General features: G+C 40.5%; 4 protein-coding genes across 10 annotated transcripts; 2 read left to right on the forward strand and 2 right to left on the reverse strand.

The window, feature by feature from the left end:
• The first annotated feature begins 1 nt into the window (after window position 1).
• Window positions 2-15141, forward strand: LOC124307547 (uncharacterized). 4 transcript variants are annotated; one of them, XM_046769337.1, is made up of 10 exons: window positions 2-260; window positions 570-793; window positions 887-1078; window positions 1175-1405; window positions 1464-1639; window positions 1718-1843; window positions 1910-2021; window positions 2143-2298; window positions 2406-2621; window positions 15123-15141. In XM_046769337.1, exons 1-9 carry the CDS (start codon window positions 16-18, stop codon window positions 2582-2584), a joined length of 1641 nt encoding a protein of 546 aa, XP_046625293.1. In that variant the 5' UTR covers window positions 2-15; the 3' UTR covers window positions 2585-2621; window positions 15123-15141. The 4 variants fall into 4 exon arrangements, with proteins under 4 accessions (XP_046625293.1, XP_046625292.1, XP_046625290.1 ...); XM_046769336.1 differs by lacking the exon at window positions 15123-15141 and adding an exon at window positions 9835-9912; XM_046769334.1 differs by lacking the exon at window positions 15123-15141 and adding an exon at window positions 9495-9632.
• On the reverse strand, window positions 3131-8724 carry LOC124307541 (uncharacterized). Of its 4 annotated transcripts, none has more exons than XM_046769317.1 (6): window positions 8030-8724; window positions 7176-7424; window positions 6845-6997; window positions 5643-6767; window positions 4285-5489; window positions 3131-3645 (listed from the first exon to the last, which is right to left on the reverse strand). In XM_046769317.1, the coding sequence occupies exons 1-6, from the start codon at window positions 8159-8161 to the stop codon at window positions 3624-3626; spliced, it is 2886 nt and encodes a 961-aa protein (XP_046625273.1). In that variant the 5' UTR covers window positions 8162-8724; the 3' UTR covers window positions 3131-3623. The 4 variants fall into 4 exon arrangements, with proteins under 4 accessions (XP_046625273.1, XP_046625274.1, XP_046625271.1 ...); XM_046769318.1 differs by having other exon boundaries at window positions 5862-6767; window positions 8030-8722; XM_046769315.1 differs by having other exon boundaries at window positions 4285-6767.
• Window positions 11929-18019, reverse strand: LOC124307548 (TWiK family of potassium channels protein 7). Its single transcript, XM_046769339.1, has 6 exons — window positions 17136-18019; window positions 14335-14466; window positions 14028-14232; window positions 13347-13559; window positions 13125-13274; window positions 11929-12460 (listed from the first exon to the last, which is right to left on the reverse strand). The coding sequence occupies exons 1-6, from the start codon at window positions 17400-17402 to the stop codon at window positions 12045-12047; spliced, it is 1383 nt and encodes a 460-aa protein (XP_046625295.1). The 5' UTR covers window positions 17403-18019; the 3' UTR covers window positions 11929-12044.
• Window positions 18020-18456: 437 nt separating this feature from the next.
• Window positions 18457-20321, forward strand: LOC124307549 (TIP41-like protein). The gene is made up of 6 exons (XM_046769341.1): window positions 18457-18606; window positions 18870-19050; window positions 19228-19407; window positions 19485-19707; window positions 19788-19946; window positions 20035-20321. Exons 2-6 carry the CDS (start codon window positions 18872-18874, stop codon window positions 20233-20235), a joined length of 942 nt encoding a protein of 313 aa, XP_046625297.1. The 5' UTR covers window positions 18457-18606; window positions 18870-18871; the 3' UTR covers window positions 20236-20321.
• Window positions 20322-20345: the final 24 nt, after the last annotated feature.

Consider the following 20345-nt stretch of genomic DNA (forward strand, 5'->3'; position numbering starts at 1 on the left):
GAAAAAAAATAAATTATGTCACAAGCGTATCGACCGTATTGGGATTTCTGCAAAGCCTTCAAAAATCAAGTTCCACAAGCAGCAGAAAATTATGGCGAAACTTCCGAAACCCCCGAAAACCAAGTGGATACTCCTCCACCTCCTCCCCCTCCTCCTCCAAGAGTGAAGACTATAGCTAAGGCGCTCAGGAAAGAACTTCCAAAAGTCAAAGCGACCTGGAAATCTTTTCTACCTGATCTGTCGACCGAAGACGTCAGGAGGTGAGCCCTATATCGCTATATATACGTACATGAGCGCTGCAGATCATCGAATATTACAGCAACGCGCTATTTTGTTCATCACTCGCAATCGCGGGTGAAAGGTAAATGCTAATTGCCGGTACAATAAGATCATCTCGAGAATAAGGAAATTTATGACCGTGGTCCTTTCAGAACTATAAAGCTTGTGTATTACTAGAAGGATGTAATAAATTAAATTAAATTAAAATAGATTAAGCCTCACAAGTCTCATGATCCCGCCACATCGAGCTCACATGATCACTTATTTGTTGATCAATAACGGTGTCGCAGGTACCACTTTGCGCATCACGAGATAGTTTGTCTGGAACTCGAAGAGGCTGGCTACGAGAACGCTGCTCAATATCTGAGGATGCTATTTGACCTGGACGAGGAGATGAGAGTCAAAGCTGGACCCGGGACGATAATTTGGACTAATCCACGGGTCAAAGATGACGGTGCTTCAATTGATCGTCTGAAGATCGGCTTGGCTGAAGCGAACAAAGCGATGCTGAATGGTTGATTCGTCACATAGTTTCATTCAATTGATTCTTGGACGATAATAAAATCCTTGTATGTTGTCTAAATAAAAATATTTACGTGTTCCACAGAGCAGCCGATCGCGCAAGCAGCTGCTCTTCTAGACACAGCGTTACACTTTCAAGGAACCAGTTGGGAATGGTGGTGGGTTGCAGAAAAACTCTTCAGAAGCGCCATGGCCGCTAGTGAAGCTGTTGAAAATGATGACCACCAAACCTTAACGACGATAAAATATCTCTACGGACGTTTCCTCTTCAAAGAAAGTATAACCCGACTGAATATTCATCACTAGATGCCGGCATCCGCAGATACCGTTTACCGTTATCGTATATGAAATATTTTGTCTTGATACGCAACAGTGAAGGAGACTAAAGTGTCCTTAAAATTTTTGGACGAAGCCAGGCAGGCGTCGGAGGATAAATCGTGGAACGCATCGAAGATACTTGGTATTAAGCAGGACAGCGTCTTCAGGGAGTGCTGCACCCTTCTCTATCGCGCCATGCTGGAAATGGCTATAAGGGCGCAAAGAAACCACGAGACCGATATCGCGATTGCAGCTTGCCAGAAGGCCCTGAAGCATGCTACAGACTGTAAGACAATGCAGCTTGTCCAATTCATTATGGGCATAAAAATAAATTACGTTTTCAGCGGACCACGAGGAGTACATAACCGATGTGTTGTGCGTACTGGGAAGAAGCTACCTGGCTTCAGATCAGCCGCAACTGGCCCTGCAGAATTTCATCAAGTACCTGAACCTCTCCAGGCAGATATTCGACCACAACGGAATATGCGACGCCCACATGGAGCTGGCCTTCACCTACAAAGTAACTGCAGAATCTACTACATCTCTGTCGGAAAGGATTCTAGACATGTCACTGATCTATGTTTCTTTCTGAGTCCAGGAACTGGGCGATCCGATGAACACCATGGAACACCTGGAACGTCTCCGAGAGACAGCCTCCAAGTTCGAACTGCCCTACAAACTCGCGCAAGCCCATTACTACATCGGAGAGCATCTTCTGACTCACGTAAGATCCAAATACCAAATTAATCGTATTATGGTATGTATGAAAATTATCCTTCTTCCAAAATAGGGTGTACTTCCCACGGCCACCTCGCATCTGGAATTTGCTTTCACCCTCTATAACGGATTGGGCCAGACGCTGGAAGCTAATCATGCTCGCTGTATAGCGGCAGTATCGAAAGGTGATTTTTAATGCCATCAGGATGAACATTGCTGATTGGATGTCACTTTTCGTCAACGCCATTGCCTTAGTCGACTGGTTCGGTTCTGGTTCTTCGTAAATTACCAGTTTCGTTATTACAGGGCAAGAATTCATCGACCAATATATAGAATTGATACTCCAGTCCGGAGAGTACGATCAAGCGGCTACCGTAAGGCTATGTGACTGGAAAAATAATAGAGTACCATTTTGGAGGGGAAAAAAATACACCTGCGAAACCTACGGTGAAAGCGATGATGGTAAAGAGACATACAAGACGCGGTAAACTAAGGAATAAATTATTCGAATAAATAACCCAAATAAAACAGATGATTCGCTTGACTACATGAGAAAACGTGAATTTTAGGAGAATATCAGGAATTTCACCAGCCTCTGCAAAGATCCGAGAATCAGATTTACTGGTCTGCGTCTGATTACGAGAATTCATCACACTCTGAAGTTGTAAAAGTTGAAAGCCTACAATCGGCGGTTAGTGTCCTCTCCGTAGATTCCGTACCACATGAAGCCTCTGATGAGAACGATTAGCATAACACAAGGATGCATAACTAAGCATTTGTTTGATGTGAGTGCATTTTTTTATCTTATCACCGAACCGTTAATTTTCGTAATTTTTGCGACTCTAAAAAAATATGACTTTTATCGTTTAGGAATAAGCGAGCTATATTTTCGTATGAAAATGCGCAGTATAAATACATTTCAATTTTTTTCACTTGGAGTGATCGATTATCTTATATAGAACACGCAGAAATTCCGGAGCTTTCATACGATTGATGACGCTAGCATCTCGTTAATACAAATCTATTAATTTCGTGGTAGATCAATCGCGGATAAAACATATTAAGTATAGCATATTTGAAAATCATGACTTTATTTTTTTTTTTTTTACTTCTCTATATAACCATGAGATAGAGCTGTTGATACATTAATCCTTATGATATACGTAGATATAATCTGTGTATTCATATGCATACGCATTTTGTGTACGCACAATATACATATAATATATGTACAAAACATGTGCACACCTTTAAAATGTAACTAGACGAATAGTTGTAATTTTTAACATAGATGAGTATCATTTGAAATTGGACCAGGGAAAAAACTGAAGCAAATATAAAATACAAACGTATATGCAAAAACAAGTCAACGACTATCTACCGCTTTATCGGTAACTTAATTGAAGTAAGAAACGCTTCTGAACGGCGGAATATCGCTTACAATTAGCTGCAGCCTTGGCTATGTCATGTATATCGGTATATAACTGCTATTTTCGTATCAAGGGTGTAAAGTGTTACGCCCGTGATGCGAACATTTTTCATCTTACGTAGGCGTAAAACGGGATTTTATGATCCGTGTGCGGGCGTAAAATTTCGTTTTCCACCTACCACGACGGAAAATTAATTTAAAATCGTGAAATTTCACCGTACTGAATAAATATTGACGTGAATAAAAGTAATACATGTTTGCATTGGTTGATTTTCCTATTACAGCCATGGCGGGATATGACGTTGTTTAAAACTTGAAAATATCGTTTTCCTTCGCAATAGCGATATTATTATCCGTGCTACCGCGTGGTGGGAAACAATCTGAAACATACGTAATACAAAGAACTGTATAATTTCGCAAGGAAATCAGGAATTGTTTACATGTTTCCTTTTATTCATCACACATCAATTTTTTAATCTTGTGTATTTCTAATTTTTTTTCAACAAAGTACAGTAGTCAATACTTGACGGTACTTCATAAAGGTTTCTGGACCACGTGAATTACCAATGTTTATGCAACACTGCCCATTTAGACAACACAGTTTTATGTCAGCATTACGATTGCTACTACCGATATTCAATTTGAAAATCACTAATTCTCATTCGACGTTGATAAAAATAAATCTTCATTGTAGATCTTGCATATTCTTCTACCGCAAAATTCTTCCAATCCTACTCAATCATTTATCGTACAATTACTATTTACTCAATTTATTTCACAATTTTACCCGTAACTGCAGCGATGACTGAAATCTATTAAGAGAGATGACGCATTATCGTGGTCGAGTAATTTCGAATAATGTCGTTGAATTTTAATAGAAATATACCTGTACACTAAGAACTTAAACTGCGATAGTTCAAACACTCGTAGTGACAGCAGATATAATTCGTTATTGGATTCACAGTTAAATATATATATCCAATGGAAGTATATCATTTCCAAGTCACTCAGAGACTAACTTTTCTTGTGCCTCGACCAAACAGCTTGTTGATATTTCATCTGTGCTCTTCTCTATCTCTTTCGAAATGCTTTCCAATGTTTCAGGTTCCGATATTAGGTCTTTTTCACCTCGCTTTTGTACCTCTGCAGTTGCAAGATCGATAACTTCCTGCAGGATTTCAGTAACTGTAGATAAAGCATGGTTATTGCTTCCATTGTTGGGTTCTTCAATATCTTGAGGAGACTCGCTCATCGATTCTTGAGGGACGTTGTCTGTCATGCTTTGTTCATTACCTTTCAAGCTCGGGTTTATTGATTCGTTTTTCGTGTCAAGGTCCTTATCTACAGTACCAATTTTTGTGGTGGTCACTACATCTAGTTCGTCATGAATAATTTCTTTACTGTCGTTCGTTTCTATTAGCTCCCCATCAACATGATTCGCATCATTTATGGCCAAAACATCGTTTTTGTTCTTGGTTTCATCTTCTAGCTTCTCTGTGTGCTCATTGAAGTCTTCCAACAAGTTTTCCGTGTCTGCGATAAGACTATGCACATCGGTTTCTTCATTGTTACCTAACCCTGGAACTTTTTCTACGACTTCACAGCTCTCATTCGATGGTGCAGCAGTCACTATGACATCCTCATCATTCGTATGCTCTACAACGTTTGTTTCTTCGGTATTTGTGATAGTTTGCTCAAGTTCCTTCGGTAATTCTGCAGACAAACTTTCATCCAATTTTTTATTTGATATTTCTTCCGTAGAATCGTTATCATCGTCACAATTTGATTCCGTGAGCAAATTTGGTCCGGAATGAATTTCATCTGCCTTGGTTTCTGGCATTTGATTATTTTCGGACCGATTGTCACTACCCAGATCTGAATCTTGCGCAATAACCTCTGTGGTAACATTTAGTGAATTAATAATAACTGAAGTCGACTCTTCTGAGAGTGGCCTATTCAACGTGTTAACACTATCAATCTCTCTAGTGCTCTCAAATTCCTCAGATTTGTTGTTGCCTAGTAACAACTGTGACGGTAAATCACGACGAACAATTTCTGTATTATCTGTGTTACACTCAGCTTCTTTAGTCTGTTCCGCATCACCAGCTGAAGTAGGTATTTCCGGATCGAGAAGTTTTTCATTCACCTCAGGCAGATCTAGCAAACAGGTAACGTCAGAGGACTCTTGGGCGATTTCTTTCATCTCCGAATTTTCATTGAGCGTCTGAAAATGATTATCGATATTCAGCTTCTCTACTTTAATTTCTACCTGCTTGAAATGTGTCAATTCGTGCTTCATTCCAATCACTTTATTTTTATATTCTGTTTTGCAAACTTTGCATACATATGGATTTTTGAGTTTGAAGGGAAAGCTAACCATCATCAATTTTTTAGGTTGTTTAGGAGAAGCTTTGACTTTCAAAGGCAAACGTCGATTGGCGATTGATTCGTCACTCGATTTACTGCATTCAATGTTTTTTACATCTTGTCTCGATCCAGGGCTAGCTGATCTTTGTTTGGCGCGTATGGGAAGGTTTCTGATTTTTGGACTGGCTGGTAATGCGGACTCTGAAATCAACGGAACTTTGTTGCGTACCTTTCTCAGTTCTTTCCCAGCTTCTGTTTCAGCCTCAGAAGGTGGGTCCTCACTTTTAGACTCCGCATGACGAGTCTTCAGTTTCTTACTATTGCCAGGCGATTTAACCTTACTGGACTTATTCTTAACATGAAGATTATTCAATTTTTCTTCGGTTTTAATTTTTTTTGCTTCAAAGATATCGTTGCAGTTGTCCTGTAGAGTGATACCCTCAGAATCAGAACTTTGGAGACGGGTACTTCTCCTTAACTTCTCCTTCTCCAACGGAATGGTCACCATTGTATTTTGTACGGATTTTAATCTCTTATTTGATCTACTGTCGCTGTCAGCTTCCTCCTGCTTAGCGTTTCGCTTCGTTCGTGACCACGAAGTTGTTAACGGTTCTGCTTCCGACTTAATATCATCAATACCTCGTTTTTGCCGGGTTTTTCTGGCAGCTTTAGTATCTGGTATCTCGTTGCCACTATCATCAGATATAACATAAATTGCGCCTCCTTTTTCATCTTTTTCAACATTATATGATCCATTATCTTTCGACGAGGCTGCACTCAGCACATCCTTGACAAACACTGCACAAAGTCTAGTGTTTTTAGATTCAGTCTGAGTGTTTGGCTTACGTTTATTACCTGTCGTCGTACTTATTGGATCCATTGTTATCCAGCACGCTTTACACACTGTGAGGCCCGTTCTGTGTAATCTGTACATATCGATACCATCTTCTATTAAGATTTGACATTGACCGCAGGTACGGAACTTTAATTGCTGAGGGTGCTTGGAGTTCTTAAGCCTTTTTGCGCGCAACTGTTTGGGAGCCATTTTGTTGTACTCACTATCCGAGTCAGAAGTATAGTGAAGTTTAGCTGCAGAATGGATGGTTGTCTTACGACTCACCACAAACGTCTCTGTCTGAAATAAAGTTAGGACCATTAGGCCTAGATCTTTGTAAGCTGTGCAACAATTTATTAAAATACTCATATGCACACCTTTGGTAAATTAGCTACAACAGCTTTACACTCAGTTATTTTCTCTAATTTAGACCTCACTTCTCGAGCCAATTTCTTCAAGTCGTATAAGATGTCCAAGTTGTAGCGGCAGAAGAGGCATATCAATAGACCTTCAGACTCTTCCCGAGTTATCTGTTAAGAATTATAAAACGTATTTGAATTCAAGGGTTAAGAACAAGAGTGGAAATTCATCATAACTATATACTTATAACTGAAATCCAAGAACAACGCCAGTTTTAGGTTACAGAGTACATTTCACTTGTTGAAAATAGAGGAAGCGTGGCAAGTCAAGGTCGAATTAGCAGCTTACCGATTTATGAAAGCATTCATATATCTTCTGAATAGGGTCGATTTTGGACTGGAAATCTTTGGCAAGTTGGAACAAATACTTGTTTTTGACACCAGTGAAACACAGGCAGCAGGATTTCTTTGCCACAGTCTTCTTAACCTTAGCAGCTTTAGATGCTTCGTTATAAGTTTCAACAAACTGGTGACATTCGCCCAATTCAATTGCACACTTGTGACAAATTTTCGACGATAGCGTCCCCTTTCTGTCAACCTGAAAGTAATATTTTCAATATGATATAAAATTAAATAATAGGATTAGTATGATCGTTGAAAATACTTTTTAAACATACGATGATCAATAAATTAAAAAAAATAAAACAGTATAATTTGCCGAAGAAAAAAAATTAACTAATAATACGTGAAAGTAAAGGTCAGTGAAACAAATCAATGCAGTGTCGTGTTGCGTATACCAACCAAAGCGTAAATAGAAAAGAGGTTATGTCAAAACAGTCTCTGACGATTACCAGCCAAAAAGGCAAGTGAAGTTTCGAAATTCGCGAAACGTGTTTTCAGGATATCTTGGTTCCATACCGCTCGGGTTTACTGATTACCGATTAAACGATAGGAAAAAGAGAGGAGTACGGAATACGAAATACCGTCTAGGATCGTGAATTGAAAATGCGTTCAGACGCCGGTCGGTTACGGCGGAATTTCGGTGCCTTATACTCTGTTTTATACTTTAAGCGAACTTGAATCAGTTGATTCCTGATTCTTGTAGGGCCTGTGGCGTTCCGGATGGAATGTTTCCCAGGAGCCCAACTCCGTATCGACGGTTTTCGAGCGTTTCGGGTAAAAACGGGGTGTGATGATTTATACCTTGACGGACAAGCACGTTTCAAGTTCCTTGAGGAGGGATCTGTTCCCTAGCTGTCGATGGGTGGCCTTAAATATGTCCAGGAATATTCCCTCGTCGCTTGCGCACAGACAACAGTAATTGGAGTCTGTCATGTTGCGATGTAAATGAAAGGTGTCCGCGATCGTTCGCGATTATGGCACAATTTTTGAAAAGTATTAGCGTTCTCGGACGCTGTTACTTCAAGTCGATTGATTGAAAAAATTCAACGATCATTTTTTTATTCGTCACGATCCCACATTGTATTTATACATGAGCCCTTACCTTAATCTGTATTTCGATTTTATTCAGTACTTTTTTATTATCAATACTGTTTACGGTCGGCAAAGAACGCGGCAAAATTCACCTTACAACGATTAACGTTTTCGCAATGAATGAACGCGGACGATTAGGTCACACCAAAATATTTGTTATTCACGATATTTTACCAACGCACAACGAGACTGTGGTAAGCACGTTATCACTGAAGTTATTTCGTTTGACGATAAAAACTCGTCAACGTTTCAGAAAGCCAACAAATAAACTGGAATCCATAAGTTATGCAGGTTACGCTATCTGTTAATCCTATAAAATTACACACTAGAACCAAAATGGACGCGTCCAGTACTCCGAAAACCCGTTTTCACCGGCATGGCATCAATGTCGTGTCCGATGTTTCGCGCCAATATTTTACAGATGGCAGCAGTTCTACTCGTTGCATAGAATGTCAGAATTAAAGAGATTGCTCCTACAGTCGGTGAGTATACGTTCTTGAAGTCACACGTGACAGTCTTTTGCTGCCTAGTTCTTGACCAATAGGAATGGCAATACAATATCGGTGATTTGCAAAATTTATAATCATCGTCAGTGAGTAACAAAGTGCGTTCCAAAACCTAAGCCGAGAGCTGAGTCGAGTAATCAGCTGATTCTCGAGTTGGCCATACTGGTATTAAGAATGACCAAAGATAATCGATCATTTTACAAACTGGATTAATCCACCGACTCGATTATTTTTCAACTCTACTCCAGGTAGGCGTTGACTGAAATTGTCAAGTCGCAAGTCTCGGAACGGTCAAAATTCACGACCAATATTTAGGGTTACGGCCTTGGAACGCATAGAGTTGGCCAAAGTTGACTAGAATTGAGTTTTGGAACGCACCCCCAGGTAGCACTTTCCTACTTTGTTGGCCTTTCTATTGGTCAAAAACTCGGCGGCAAAAATACTGCGGCCAATTCCTCAAACGGAATATGCAATTGTGGAGCTTTGTTCAGAAGTCAAATTATCACGGGACTATTCGTCCTGTATTTAGATAGAAATATCTCAAAATGACTACTCAGAATTGGATACGATTTTGTAGCCGAAATTTAATCGCAAGTGTGCTACGTCGGCTATATAGAATTTGTGTCGTCGTTTGATCATTTGGTTAATTAATAAATAGTAATTTTCAGGTCGAAGTGTCGCAGGAAGAAAGATAACGATGTTGAAAATATAAATATATTATACCTTGTTTTTACGAAACACGCGATAGCGTAACAATTATGCCATGAGGATATCTGCGGCACGTATCGTCGCACATAACACGCATGTACGACGAAGATCTTTGTGAAGGAAAAAATCTCAAGTAAATGAAAAGTATGCGTCGAAAATCTTGTTACTCCCGTTTTCCCGTAGCGATCATTTTTGATTTTTCGAAGCCTCGTTGGTTTTGCTGACATTTTCCGTGTTTGCCTTATCTTCCCCGTCGCCAGTTTTCGCAAACTGTGACACTTGATCTCGAACGTTTTCCAGCATCCTGCAAGTGAAATGTACGGCTGGCTCCAGGACATTACGATTCATGTAGTCCTTCGACTTTTCGTACAACTCATCCGGCGGCAGCTTTACGGATGGAATCTTCTCCTCGACGAAATCCAGACCCACGCAGGCAGCGTTATCAATCGTCCTCAAGGGACGCTCCAGGGTTTCTTCAATTTTAGCGGTCACAGGACTGACAATTTCTACGCCCTTACTCCAGCCCTCCTCGATGTTCTCGAACATCGTCTGGACCATGCAATGCGACTGTTTTACGCTCGAGTAAAAATCCGACATCGCCAAAACTGTAACCTCGACGATTGGGATCTTGGCAATACGCCCCATGCATTCGTATTCTTTATTCGATCTTCTACCTTCACCATCAACTGAACCATCCGTGCTGCAAGATCTGGAATGGCCCCTGGACATGATACTCGCAACCTGAAAAAACATCACAACCAGGAGCTGCGACTTGAATACGAACTAGACGGACAAAAATCTAAAATTTTTTCAAACCAATTAATCAAACACATTTAGTGTCAAAAGAAGACCAACTTAAGTCGCGAGATACTCTACAGTTCTCACAGAGAAGATAAAAAAAAAATTAGAGTTCATGTACCCACGCTGTAAGCAGTGTCGACGATGCTGAACGGTGCAGGCTTCTGGATTGAATTTAGTTCCTTCTCCGCTGTGTCGCTCTTCTTCGTCATCTTAAAAACGTTTCGGAGCTCGATCAGAAAGAAGATTCGCGTGCGAGAGCAGCGGTTTAAATCCTTGTAATAAAAATTTTAAGCCTGATACCGTTAAGGTCACGATCTCCGTATGTTTCACGCGAGAGAATATCTCATTGTTAAAACGAAAACTCTATATTTAGCACAGCTTCTGCTTACAATTAGCATAGTCGTACAGCGCTGAGTTGCCAGCGAAAATCAAAATTAGACCTACATAATGTAATTGGCAAGCAAACTGTCCGGCCCCGTTGGAACATTGACGCGGTATTTCCGGTGTTGGATATATCATGAATCAATATAGTTGTACCCATCACTAGCCAAACTGCAGCCCAGATCAATCCCAGTATATCATTCGTTCTTGCAGACTTAATAGACACATAAATGCACGTCGTGCAATAACCTAGGCATGTATGCGTACATACGTATAGTTGAATCGTTCAATACAGTTCATATTTATACATACAGATGCACTGACCTGTTTCGATTGTGAAATTTTTGGCCGATCCTTAGCGATGACTCGTTATACGACGTAGATGAACATAATAGAAAAAAAGTATAGAATATACACACAATAAATCAAATGTATTTCCCGTGCGACATACCATTCGATGAAACCGCTAATTTATATACACCTGACGTTTGCTGTTAAAGTAGTTTAAAAAGATGACGACGATGAATAAGCGAGATAATTACGAGTGTCGGTCGAGTTCGTCGTCTTGTTTCTCATCAAATCTCCTATTCAACAAGTGTTCGCCAATTATGCAGTCTATCGCAAAACAACAAATTAGTATTCAGCATTCATTACTACAGCCATCAATACTGCGCGCTAATTAGAGGGATGAACAGACAGGACTGCAAACGGCCCTCTCATCCAGTATTATACTTCATAAATAACGTACAACATGACACAGTCTCAAAATACACCTTTATCTTCAATTTAATCAGGATTATCGGAATCCCACGATGTGACCTTGTCGGGTTAAGCAACAGCGAGAGACTCTATATACCTTTGTTATTTTATTATTTACACAAACGTGCCTGAAAAATATCTCGCCAGTCACGTACCGGGGATCAGGGTGGTCGGTATGCGTGATTTTGAATCGTAAGCACGTGAATCATTCGATATTTTGAATTTTAAAATAAATATCTATGGAAAGGCGGAGGATGAGGAGTCATCAGAGATAAAAATAATTGCCTGCGAGATAATGGATCTGCGTCCAAAAACATTTTACGACTTTCGACTAAACCTTTGGAATTAAGTAATGGTGGTAACCGAAGTGCAGTTCTATTATTACCCATCAGTTTACAGAATGTTTATTTATATACATGCTCACACTGCCATTTGAAACTGTTTTCAACAGATCATTAACGATTATATCGTAATGTTATGAGTACAAAAAAAAGGTGCACAAGTATTTCACAATATGTTTATTATGTACATATCTACATAATTATTGTTATATTATATGCGTAATTTAACTAAACACTGGACTCGTAGATGACGATTTGAACAATCGGCTTGTCGGGCTGCGGCGAGGACGGAACGGCGGCCGTAATGTCGCGGATTACAGCCTCGACGGCTTCTTCCCACTCTCGTTGCCTTCTGTCGCCGTCGGTCCCCGATCCACCTCCAGCACCTGCCATTCCTCCGCCACGTTTCATCCGCGGCATCGACACCACGGTCAAAACCTTGCGCAAATCATTCTGGAACGCTGACATGTCGCCCCCCGCATGTTCCCCCAACCTCTTCAAAGCCTCTGCCAGGGGTCCTCCTAGGGCCTGAAGTTGCCGCCAGGACTGAGCATACTGTCGTCGAACCAGCTCTATTATCGTACTGGTCAGCGCCAAACCGACCAAAATGTACAGCGTGCAGAGGAGCATGTATTTCGGCTTTTCTGGAAATAATATATAGAAGAGTTTAATCGAATCTGTGTAGTAACAGATTAAGAATTTTGTAAATTCAGCGCTGCCGCGAAACGGTTTCTTATACCCAGCATATACCCAGATTGTCCCGGTATAGAAAGGCGTGTCTCGTATACAGAGAAGTTATTGTAATGATAATTTCCGTTTGAATTTTATTAGGGAACTGACACGTGTTCAAAATTGGATTTCACGCCTTCGTCGACTCATAATTTATCGAAAAAAAGGCAAATGTAATGTATATGAGCCCCACTATTTTTATTTATAGCTATACTTCGTGCACGTGTATACAATATAACTTAATACCAGTCATAATCGAATGTAATCTCTGATAGTCGGAACTTGGTACAATATGGAGTGGTTGAGCTATACGCCGGGCTTTGGGTTTCTTACAATCTACGTTAACACGAAACATCCATCATACATCGTTCAGTTTGATTGCCTCCGACGTGTCGTCACGCGATCGTCACGCAACTTTGTATCGCAAGTTCACGGAACTGGTAATAAAAAGCAAAAAGTGATCTTCTTGATGGACGGCGGGCCCACGCCTCCCATATATTATCTTTCGAATATCTTCTCATTATATACTGTTGGATCTTTTAATGTCCCGAACTTTGGAGTTAATAACGTCGGACTCACTGGGAACCAGGTCGCCGAAGCCGATGGTGGTCATGGTGACGAAGCAGAAGTAAAATCCCTCAAAGAATCCCCAGTCCTCCTCCCAAAGCATGAACATCCCAGCTCCGCAGGAGAGATAGAGAAAGAGGAAAACCACCGCAACGAACGCTCCTGGAACACGGAATCGCATAAGTACACCTTGGATCGTTTCAAGCTCACTTCAAACTCAGATCAAGTCCTCACCCAAGGACCGCCTGCCGGCCATGTGGGTGGGCATGCACGTGGACCAAGACGCTGGAATTCGGGGTTTGATCCTCCGTCCGACGTTACTCAGGGCCCCAGCAAAGATTTTCCCCCAGTCAGCGATCACTGTTAAGGTTAACGGGATGCCGACCAGGGCAAAGAAGATGCAGAACACCCGTCCTCCGAACGTTGTCGGGACCATGTTTCCGTATCCTAGAGAATAGTACGAGAATAATTAGCGTCACAGAGGTTCATTAAGCGTGCTGTCGCATCTGAGTCTTCGAACCCGAATCACTAAAGAAAAGTATCACAGTATAATCTCGGCTTTTGGTTAATGGATGTCCTAACGAACAATCAAGACCCTGACGAAAAGGGGGTATAATACCCAACTTTTGGAGACGTGGATTCGCTGGTCTAAGCCGCTGGCGATGGAGCAAAGGCATATATATATATACCTATACCCGTGCCAGCGAGGACGGAACCACAAAGAGAACGTACCCCAGGGCGGGGTGCCGTGTCGGAGACGTTGATTAAAATATTTCCATTCATTGTTCCGGCGTTATTATAAGCCAGATTCCTGCAGCGGCCTGATTTCAAGGGTTCGCCGGCGTAACGCGGTCACATATTTTGTCGACAGTCGTTGAAAACCCGGTCGAGAAATCAACTATACTAATTACTTACCAATCGTCGTCAGGACGGTGCTAGCGAAAAATACCGCCTGGAGAACGCTCCATCTGTCGCTGATTAGCGGCAGGCTCGACGTCTCGTCGGCATTTTGATTTACGGGATGTCCTTTTAGAGAATCCTTTGCTGCAAAACTCACGAGGAGGCCTGCTTGAGCTGCTTCCTGGACGACGACCTCGTACGCTTCCAATTCTAGGCTGACCTGTCCTCGCAACCATGTCGCGTCACACAGTGTGCTGCATCGCGAATACCAAAAGAACCAAAGTTCCGTGCAGATTCTACTACTGTTACTATTACTACTTACCAAGGTGGCCAAATTCGAAACGTCCGTGTTGTTCGTGATGGTGCCGACCAAGTGACGCCGTTGTGTCTGAACTATGGAACGGAGCTTGGTAAGCCGGGACAGCTCTGCCGGAAGTTCAAGTTCTCGAAATACCTGTCCAGGCGTAGAAGTGTAAAATATTTTACGTTGTCATCGATAAAACTGTTCAGTAAATTCCCAATTTGATTATTACGCAAATGATGTTAACATGGACAACTGTAGAATAGCTTCAAGGTTTTGAAGAACTTACCCGTCGACCCATTATTCAATTGTACTTTTCGAATTCAGTTGCAATGCAACCTTCCTTGATGGTTACAAACTGCTGTCAATATTTCCCATATTCGTATATCATAGTTTAATAAAGAAACGCGTATCTATATCGTGTGAATAGCAGTATTAATTATCCATCGAAGTAGACGAGGGCTGCATTAAGCGAAAGGTAATCCGTCTACCACCGTAGTTGATTAACGACTTCAACCCGAGCGCATCGTCGTTTGTAATACAAAGCGCGTTGCTTGGTGGAGGTATAAATGGAACCGGAAAAACAACCCCTCGTTGAGTCAATCTAGAATTGCTGTTGGCAATTAGCGGTCAAATTTCACGATGATGAAACGACAAACGTAAAAAATACTGCTGCTGAGAACGTTAGCATTGGATTGTAGATTGCCCTGCTATTTAATGGGTAAAACAATTTTTCTCTCTTTTTTTTTACCGTCAAAAGATTTTATGTAATGTACGTTTGTTTTCAACAGTCCGTTAATTATTAATAGGTGCAGAACCATTCGCCAGATCGTTGAAGTATATCGAGATGTTATCCTGTAGCTGCATAATGGTTTGGAAAATTAGGAATCGAAGCTAGTGCCGGCGGAAAATGTTGACGTATGTAAAGTGTTGATTGTTCTTGCAAGTACGACAGTGAAACGAGCCATCAGGGAATCAGAGTAGAATTCAATTCACTCAACACATACATCAGACTTGTCTTTTATTTTTCGTGTATTGTATATACAATGGTTGAATTTACATCGGAGCATTGATTCGAAAGCTCATTGATTATTTGAAACGAAACAGTGATACGATTTCTGATGAAATGTAAACAATCGTTTCTCCTAATGCTTCGGTCTATAATCAAACTTAAACAACTTCGAAACTTTGACGCCTGTAGTAAGCTAGCTCGTTTCAGCCATAGTAGATATTTATACCGAATGTTTTTAAAATCAATTTGCCTAACCAATGGGCATTACGTCCGTATTTAGATCGAGAATATGTCCTGGTAACTCAAGCATTAATCTATGTTTGAAACTAAAGTCATGCCACTGCCAATGACGAACATACATATGTACTGTGAATAAGAATCGAAAATTCGAATATATGTATCTATTAGGCATTCGTTACTAAAATTTAATCCGAACGAGCCATGCACTTATACTTTCGACGATTTGAAACATTGTTACATATTAATTTTGATTTCCCTAAAATTTTGCGTTTTAACTTAACCAAGCGAGTATTTTCCAGAAGTTAAATGCACTTCAATCCTCGCTAAAAAATTTTGGCTCGAATATTTCTACTCCCACCTTCTTACAATTGAGAGTAATATCGATGTCCTCAATTCAAACACGCTTTCACCCTTCTCAGAGTACCATGAGAATTATTCAGTTTTCTTTTCATCGGTGCTCTTTTTATATCGCGATGCTGATACATAATATTTCACTCCGCTCTCGCTAAGGATGTCGCACATACATATCGATTATGGCCAACACGATACCTACAAATCACAATTTATTTCCGAAATATATGGCGCTCTTAGTGAATCGAGGGGAGGTTGTAAGAAGAAGAAATATACTTGGACTGGGTTCGATTATAGGCTGTATGACTCCATAGAAAGTGCTCAAAGTGACGGAAAAAAGCCCAATTTACCCCGTGCAGACATCGTGGTATAATCGTATATATTTACGTTGGTTTGAGGATCATTAAAAGATTATGCTGATCTCCGGTAGTTTATCCTTTCGAGTTTTAAATGCACCGAAATTGCCTAGCTGCGAATTTCAAAGATATGTAACATATGCCTACGTATACAAACGACTTGGCGTGGGCGTGCCACATTCTATCTGCCTAGTGGTACTTACCTTTGAAATATTGAGAGGTTTTTATGATTCCTCGAAAAAGCATCGTTTCCACAAGTCTGACGATAATTCTAGAAGCGGTTGAATTTGTGTTTGTATATGCATACCGCGACGCTAAGGGTATGGAGAACCGAATATCTATTCAGTTGCTAGGATAGTTCTCGAGTTCAGCTGCGTTACTACGGCAGTTTCGATAATTCATTGAAACAACAAGGAAGAACTTTTTCAACCATGCCCTAATTGGACTAACGAGAAAACGGGAATCTAACTAATCAAGTGTATTTCAATCATCCGTCGGGTCGAAAGCAAACCGCATACGATCAGTCCGCTGAAGAGGCTTGTACAAAGTTTACCTATTGGTCTCGCGTATCAAGTGAGTGGTAACATAAAAATAACTCTTCGAATGTGAACATTGTATGAAAGACGAAGGAAGATAAATGGGTCAAACAAACCGACTGCCAACTGTTAGCAAGGTGGTATCATTCAGAAGAGACTAAAACAACGTCGAAGAAGCCTAAATTATAACTGAGGGGTGAAGAAGAAAGAAAAATAACTAATCACTCTAAGAGCGAGTAACTGAGGTTTTTCAATCTTGAATTCTCGAATCACGCTCATCATTTAAAAATTTTAACAATTACAACAATTTCAGACTTAACAACTCACCACCCCGCCAACGGCAGTGTAAAGCATCAGGGTGAATAGCAGCCCAACGTGACTTGCGACGGACTTGAATTTCCGAATAGTTTCCGCCTTCAAGAACTGTCTTTTTACCGAATTCACGACACTCGCTTTCCGTTTCCCTCTCTCCGTTTTTTCACCCCTGGATTGCTTTCTTTCGACCTCTGAATCCTCGGGTTCTTCAGGGTCCTCCGGTTCACCCGATGCTCCGTTGCATCCTCGAGTCAGTTCCGTCTTTTCGGAGACAGTCATCGCGGAGTTAATTTAACCGCAGTTCGTTGTTCGCGGTAATTTATTTGCAGCCACACGCGGATCAAATATGTATTTTAGAACTAATTCTATAAATTGTATGACTATTTTTATCTTCGAATCTTATTCCGCCAAATCGAGACTATCCACTGTCGATCGCGATACAGCTTGCATGGTTCTCTTGTTTACTCGAATGAGAGTATAACGCATTGTAGAGACGTTTCGAATACATAAAAGTTCCATAACATCTTCAACCACGTCTTATTCATACGCTGGGCGCGTTTTCGCTGGGATCGTTTTACAGCTTCGTGAGAGTATGAATAATAAATCGTAATAGTAAAAACAGAGAAATCAGTCTCAAGGGCGAAAAATAGCTATTGCGAGAAATAAAATCACTTGCAAAGGCTCGGTTACGTATGGGAAGCTGGTCTGCGTTAGCTGCGATTAATTATAATCTTGCACTGGAATTGTCATTTGGAAAAGATGCTGTTTGGGGAACCGCTTTAAAGCGACTGAACCAAATCTATACTCCGCAGATAACTGTCGCGCTAAACTATCTCTCTGTCCATTCGACTTAACTGTATCGCTAGCAGTCCGAGGGCTGCTCCAGCTTGTCGAAACACGCAGCCGCGCGTTCAGATCTCGCGAGGATCTGGCGGTAAGCGCATCTTGTGCGAATTCCAAAAATTCAAATATATACATGCTTATAAATGGATATATATTCGCATAGTCTGTGTTACGAACACGCAGTCGTAATCTAATTGATGCAATACTATTTTTTCGTAACTACTCGAACTGGTATCAAAGTTATTGTAGTATTATTTTCCAGAAAAACCTCGCTAATTGCACCCACCTGCAGTCTCGTTCTGCGTTGGAGGCAAATGGAGCAACCTGATCACATGATATTTGACATCCAGTGAGCGATAGTACGCGAATTATCATAGACATTCGGCACGGATTCATCCCTGTGCAGTCAAGATGGTATCGCTCTAAACAATATATGGTGATAATTCGCATGAATGTAACACATGCGACACATGCGTAGCCGGTCTGCAGCGCCAAACTTGTCTGAAAATGGCGGGATACGGAAGAACTAAAATCACTGTGTCAACTGTCGAGAGTTAGTGAAAAAGCCGGTGGTTTACTGAAACTTTAGTGAGGTTTACTAATTTTCCGGATGTTTTAATTTTTCCATAATTCGTCGCAGGTAAAGGGATCGATGCCGTGTTCTATTTACCAAGATTTTACACCCGACCTTTATTTACACCGGTCGTCCGGTGTCGATTATTGGTCTGTTAGTCTAAAGGAGAGGTTATGTTGTTGCCAAAGGCGAATACGCTGTTTAAATAACACCTTATTTCTAATGTTGATTGGATTACGCCCTCGATGATAGAAACCCGTCGACAAAGATTTTATCATGATTTTTTTGGGAACATTATCCGCAAGTAGGATTTCACCTTCTTATTACAGATATGACGACGGTGAAAATTCACGGAGGCATTGACATCCTGCGACTCCCTGTCAATGAAGAGGAACATTTATTTCCACCTTGGCATTTAAAGTACACCCAATCTCACATACTTCATTCAAAATGTTCGCGAAGCGAAAATGCCTGCGGAGACAATGACGCCGATTCCTGCCAGTTTTGTGTGTACGTCATAGTTATCATAGTCTCAAGATTCCGTATGATTGAACATGATTATTCGTGTTGAAACTGAGATGGCTGTATGGAATATGTTATTCCGTTCTTTTCTTATTTACCTGTTTATTCATCAAAATACGAGCAATTTTGCGAAACGAAATATGTGCTGAGTAGAGAACGTTGCAGGTTTAACAGAACATTGGACCTTCCACATATGCCTGACATGGTATTTCCAAACAACATATTAACCCTGAAGTATGAGGACAAAGCTATTATAGAATTCAATGCCTTAGATGCTCTCAAACGAGTTTCTAATGGAAAAATTAATCTTCAGCTGGCCTGTGCCGAGGCTTGGAAAGAGTCGAGGTATTATATTTGATGTCATTTTTAAAAATTCAACTGGTTACAGAGTACATTCAATAATTATTTACCATGACAAATAGATCAGAAAGTAGCGAATATCTGGAAGAAAAAGTAAAACCATTTGATTGGACATTCACAACGGATTACATGGGTACCATGAAAGGTTTCGATGTCGTTGAGACTAGTGAAAAAATTGATGTTAATAAGCTGAAACAGAAAGAAAAAATACTGTTCTATCATGATCTGACGTTATTTGAAGATGAGCTTCACGATAATGGAATCGCTGTATGCTCCGTGAAGATTGTAAGTTTCTTTTGAATATAATTATTGTTCTAACATACAATTATCATCAATATGAATGATTTCTTTCATGTGTTGTACAGCGTGTGATGCCCAGCAGTTTTTTTGTATTGTTACGTTACTTCCTACGGGTGGACAATGTTATGCTGAAAATTAACGATACGCGACTTTTTTATGAGTTTGGCCAGGATTACCTTTTACGGGAATTCACATCCAGGGAAGACAAGGTCGCAAATTTGCGAGTGAGTCATGCTTATTATTATTATTACTATTATTATCATTATTAAAATTTCTGTAAATACTGGTTTATTGTTAATAATTTTTCCTTAGGTATCACCTGTAATATTCACAGAACCAAATGAAATAGCTCAGTATTTACCGATAACCAAAAGTAAATGTCACAAGCTAACTATTTCTGAAAAATCAAACGTTAAACCGGAAAATCTTGCTACGCAGATTGAATCGACATCAACATTGGGCACTGTATCCAGTACCACAACTACGTCAACAACGAATAGTGTTTCTATGTAAAAAAAATATATTGTAATGGTGTGAACTGTGTTGTTTGCTATGTGAACTGACATACAGGAAAAATATAGGCAAATCTTAATACCAGATGTTCATCTTCGAATCAATAACAT

The sequence above is a fragment of the Neodiprion virginianus genome, chromosome 6 (genome assembly GCF_021901495.1).
Source record: "Neodiprion virginianus isolate iyNeoVirg1 chromosome 6, iyNeoVirg1.1, whole genome shotgun sequence".
Lineage (NCBI taxonomy): Eukaryota > Metazoa > Arthropoda > Insecta > Hymenoptera > Diprionidae > Neodiprion > Neodiprion virginianus.

Coding starts and splice junctions, on each gene's coding strand:
- LOC124307541 (XM_046769315.1), bottom strand. CDS start 8,161: ATGACAGACTCCAATTACTGTTGTCTGTGCGCAAGCGACGAGGGAATA. Junction 6,998..7,175: donor ATGAATGCTTTCATAAATCG/GTAAGCTGCTAA, acceptor AATTCTTAACAG/ATAACTCGGGAAGAGTCTGA. Junction 3,646..4,284: donor TTGGTCGAGGCACAAGAAAA/GTTAGTCTCTGA, acceptor CGTATGTTTCAG/ATTGTTTCCCACCACGCGGT.
- LOC124307547 (XM_046769337.1), top strand. CDS start 16: ATGTCACAAGCGTATCGACCGTATTGGGATTTCTGCAAAGCCTTCAAA. Junction 794..886: donor GAACAAAGCGATGCTGAATG/GTTGATTCGTCA, acceptor CGTGTTCCACAG/AGCAGCCGATCGCGCAAGCA. Junction 1,079..1,174: donor ACGTTTCCTCTTCAAAGAAA/GTATAACCCGAC, acceptor GATACGCAACAG/TGAAGGAGACTAAAGTGTCC.
- LOC124307548 (XM_046769339.1), bottom strand. CDS start 17,402: ATGACTGTCTCCGAAAAGACGGAACTGACTCGAGGATGCAACGGAGCA. Junction 14,467..17,135: donor ACACTGCCGTTGGCGGGGTG/GTGAGTTGTTAA, acceptor ACGCCTGGACAG/GTATTTCGAGAACTTGAACT. Junction 13,275..13,346: donor GGCCGGCAGGCGGTCCTTGG/GTGAGGACTTGA, acceptor TCCGTGTTCCAG/GAGCGTTCGTTGCGGTGGTT.
- LOC124307549 (XM_046769341.1), top strand. CDS start 18,872: ATGACGACGGTGAAAATTCACGGAGGCATTGACATCCTGCGACTCCCT. Junction 19,051..19,227: donor GATTCCTGCCAGTTTTGTGT/GTACGTCATAGT, acceptor AGAACGTTGCAG/GTTTAACAGAACATTGGACC. Junction 19,947..20,034: donor ACAAGGTCGCAAATTTGCGA/GTGAGTCATGCT, acceptor ATTTTTCCTTAG/GTATCACCTGTAATATTCAC.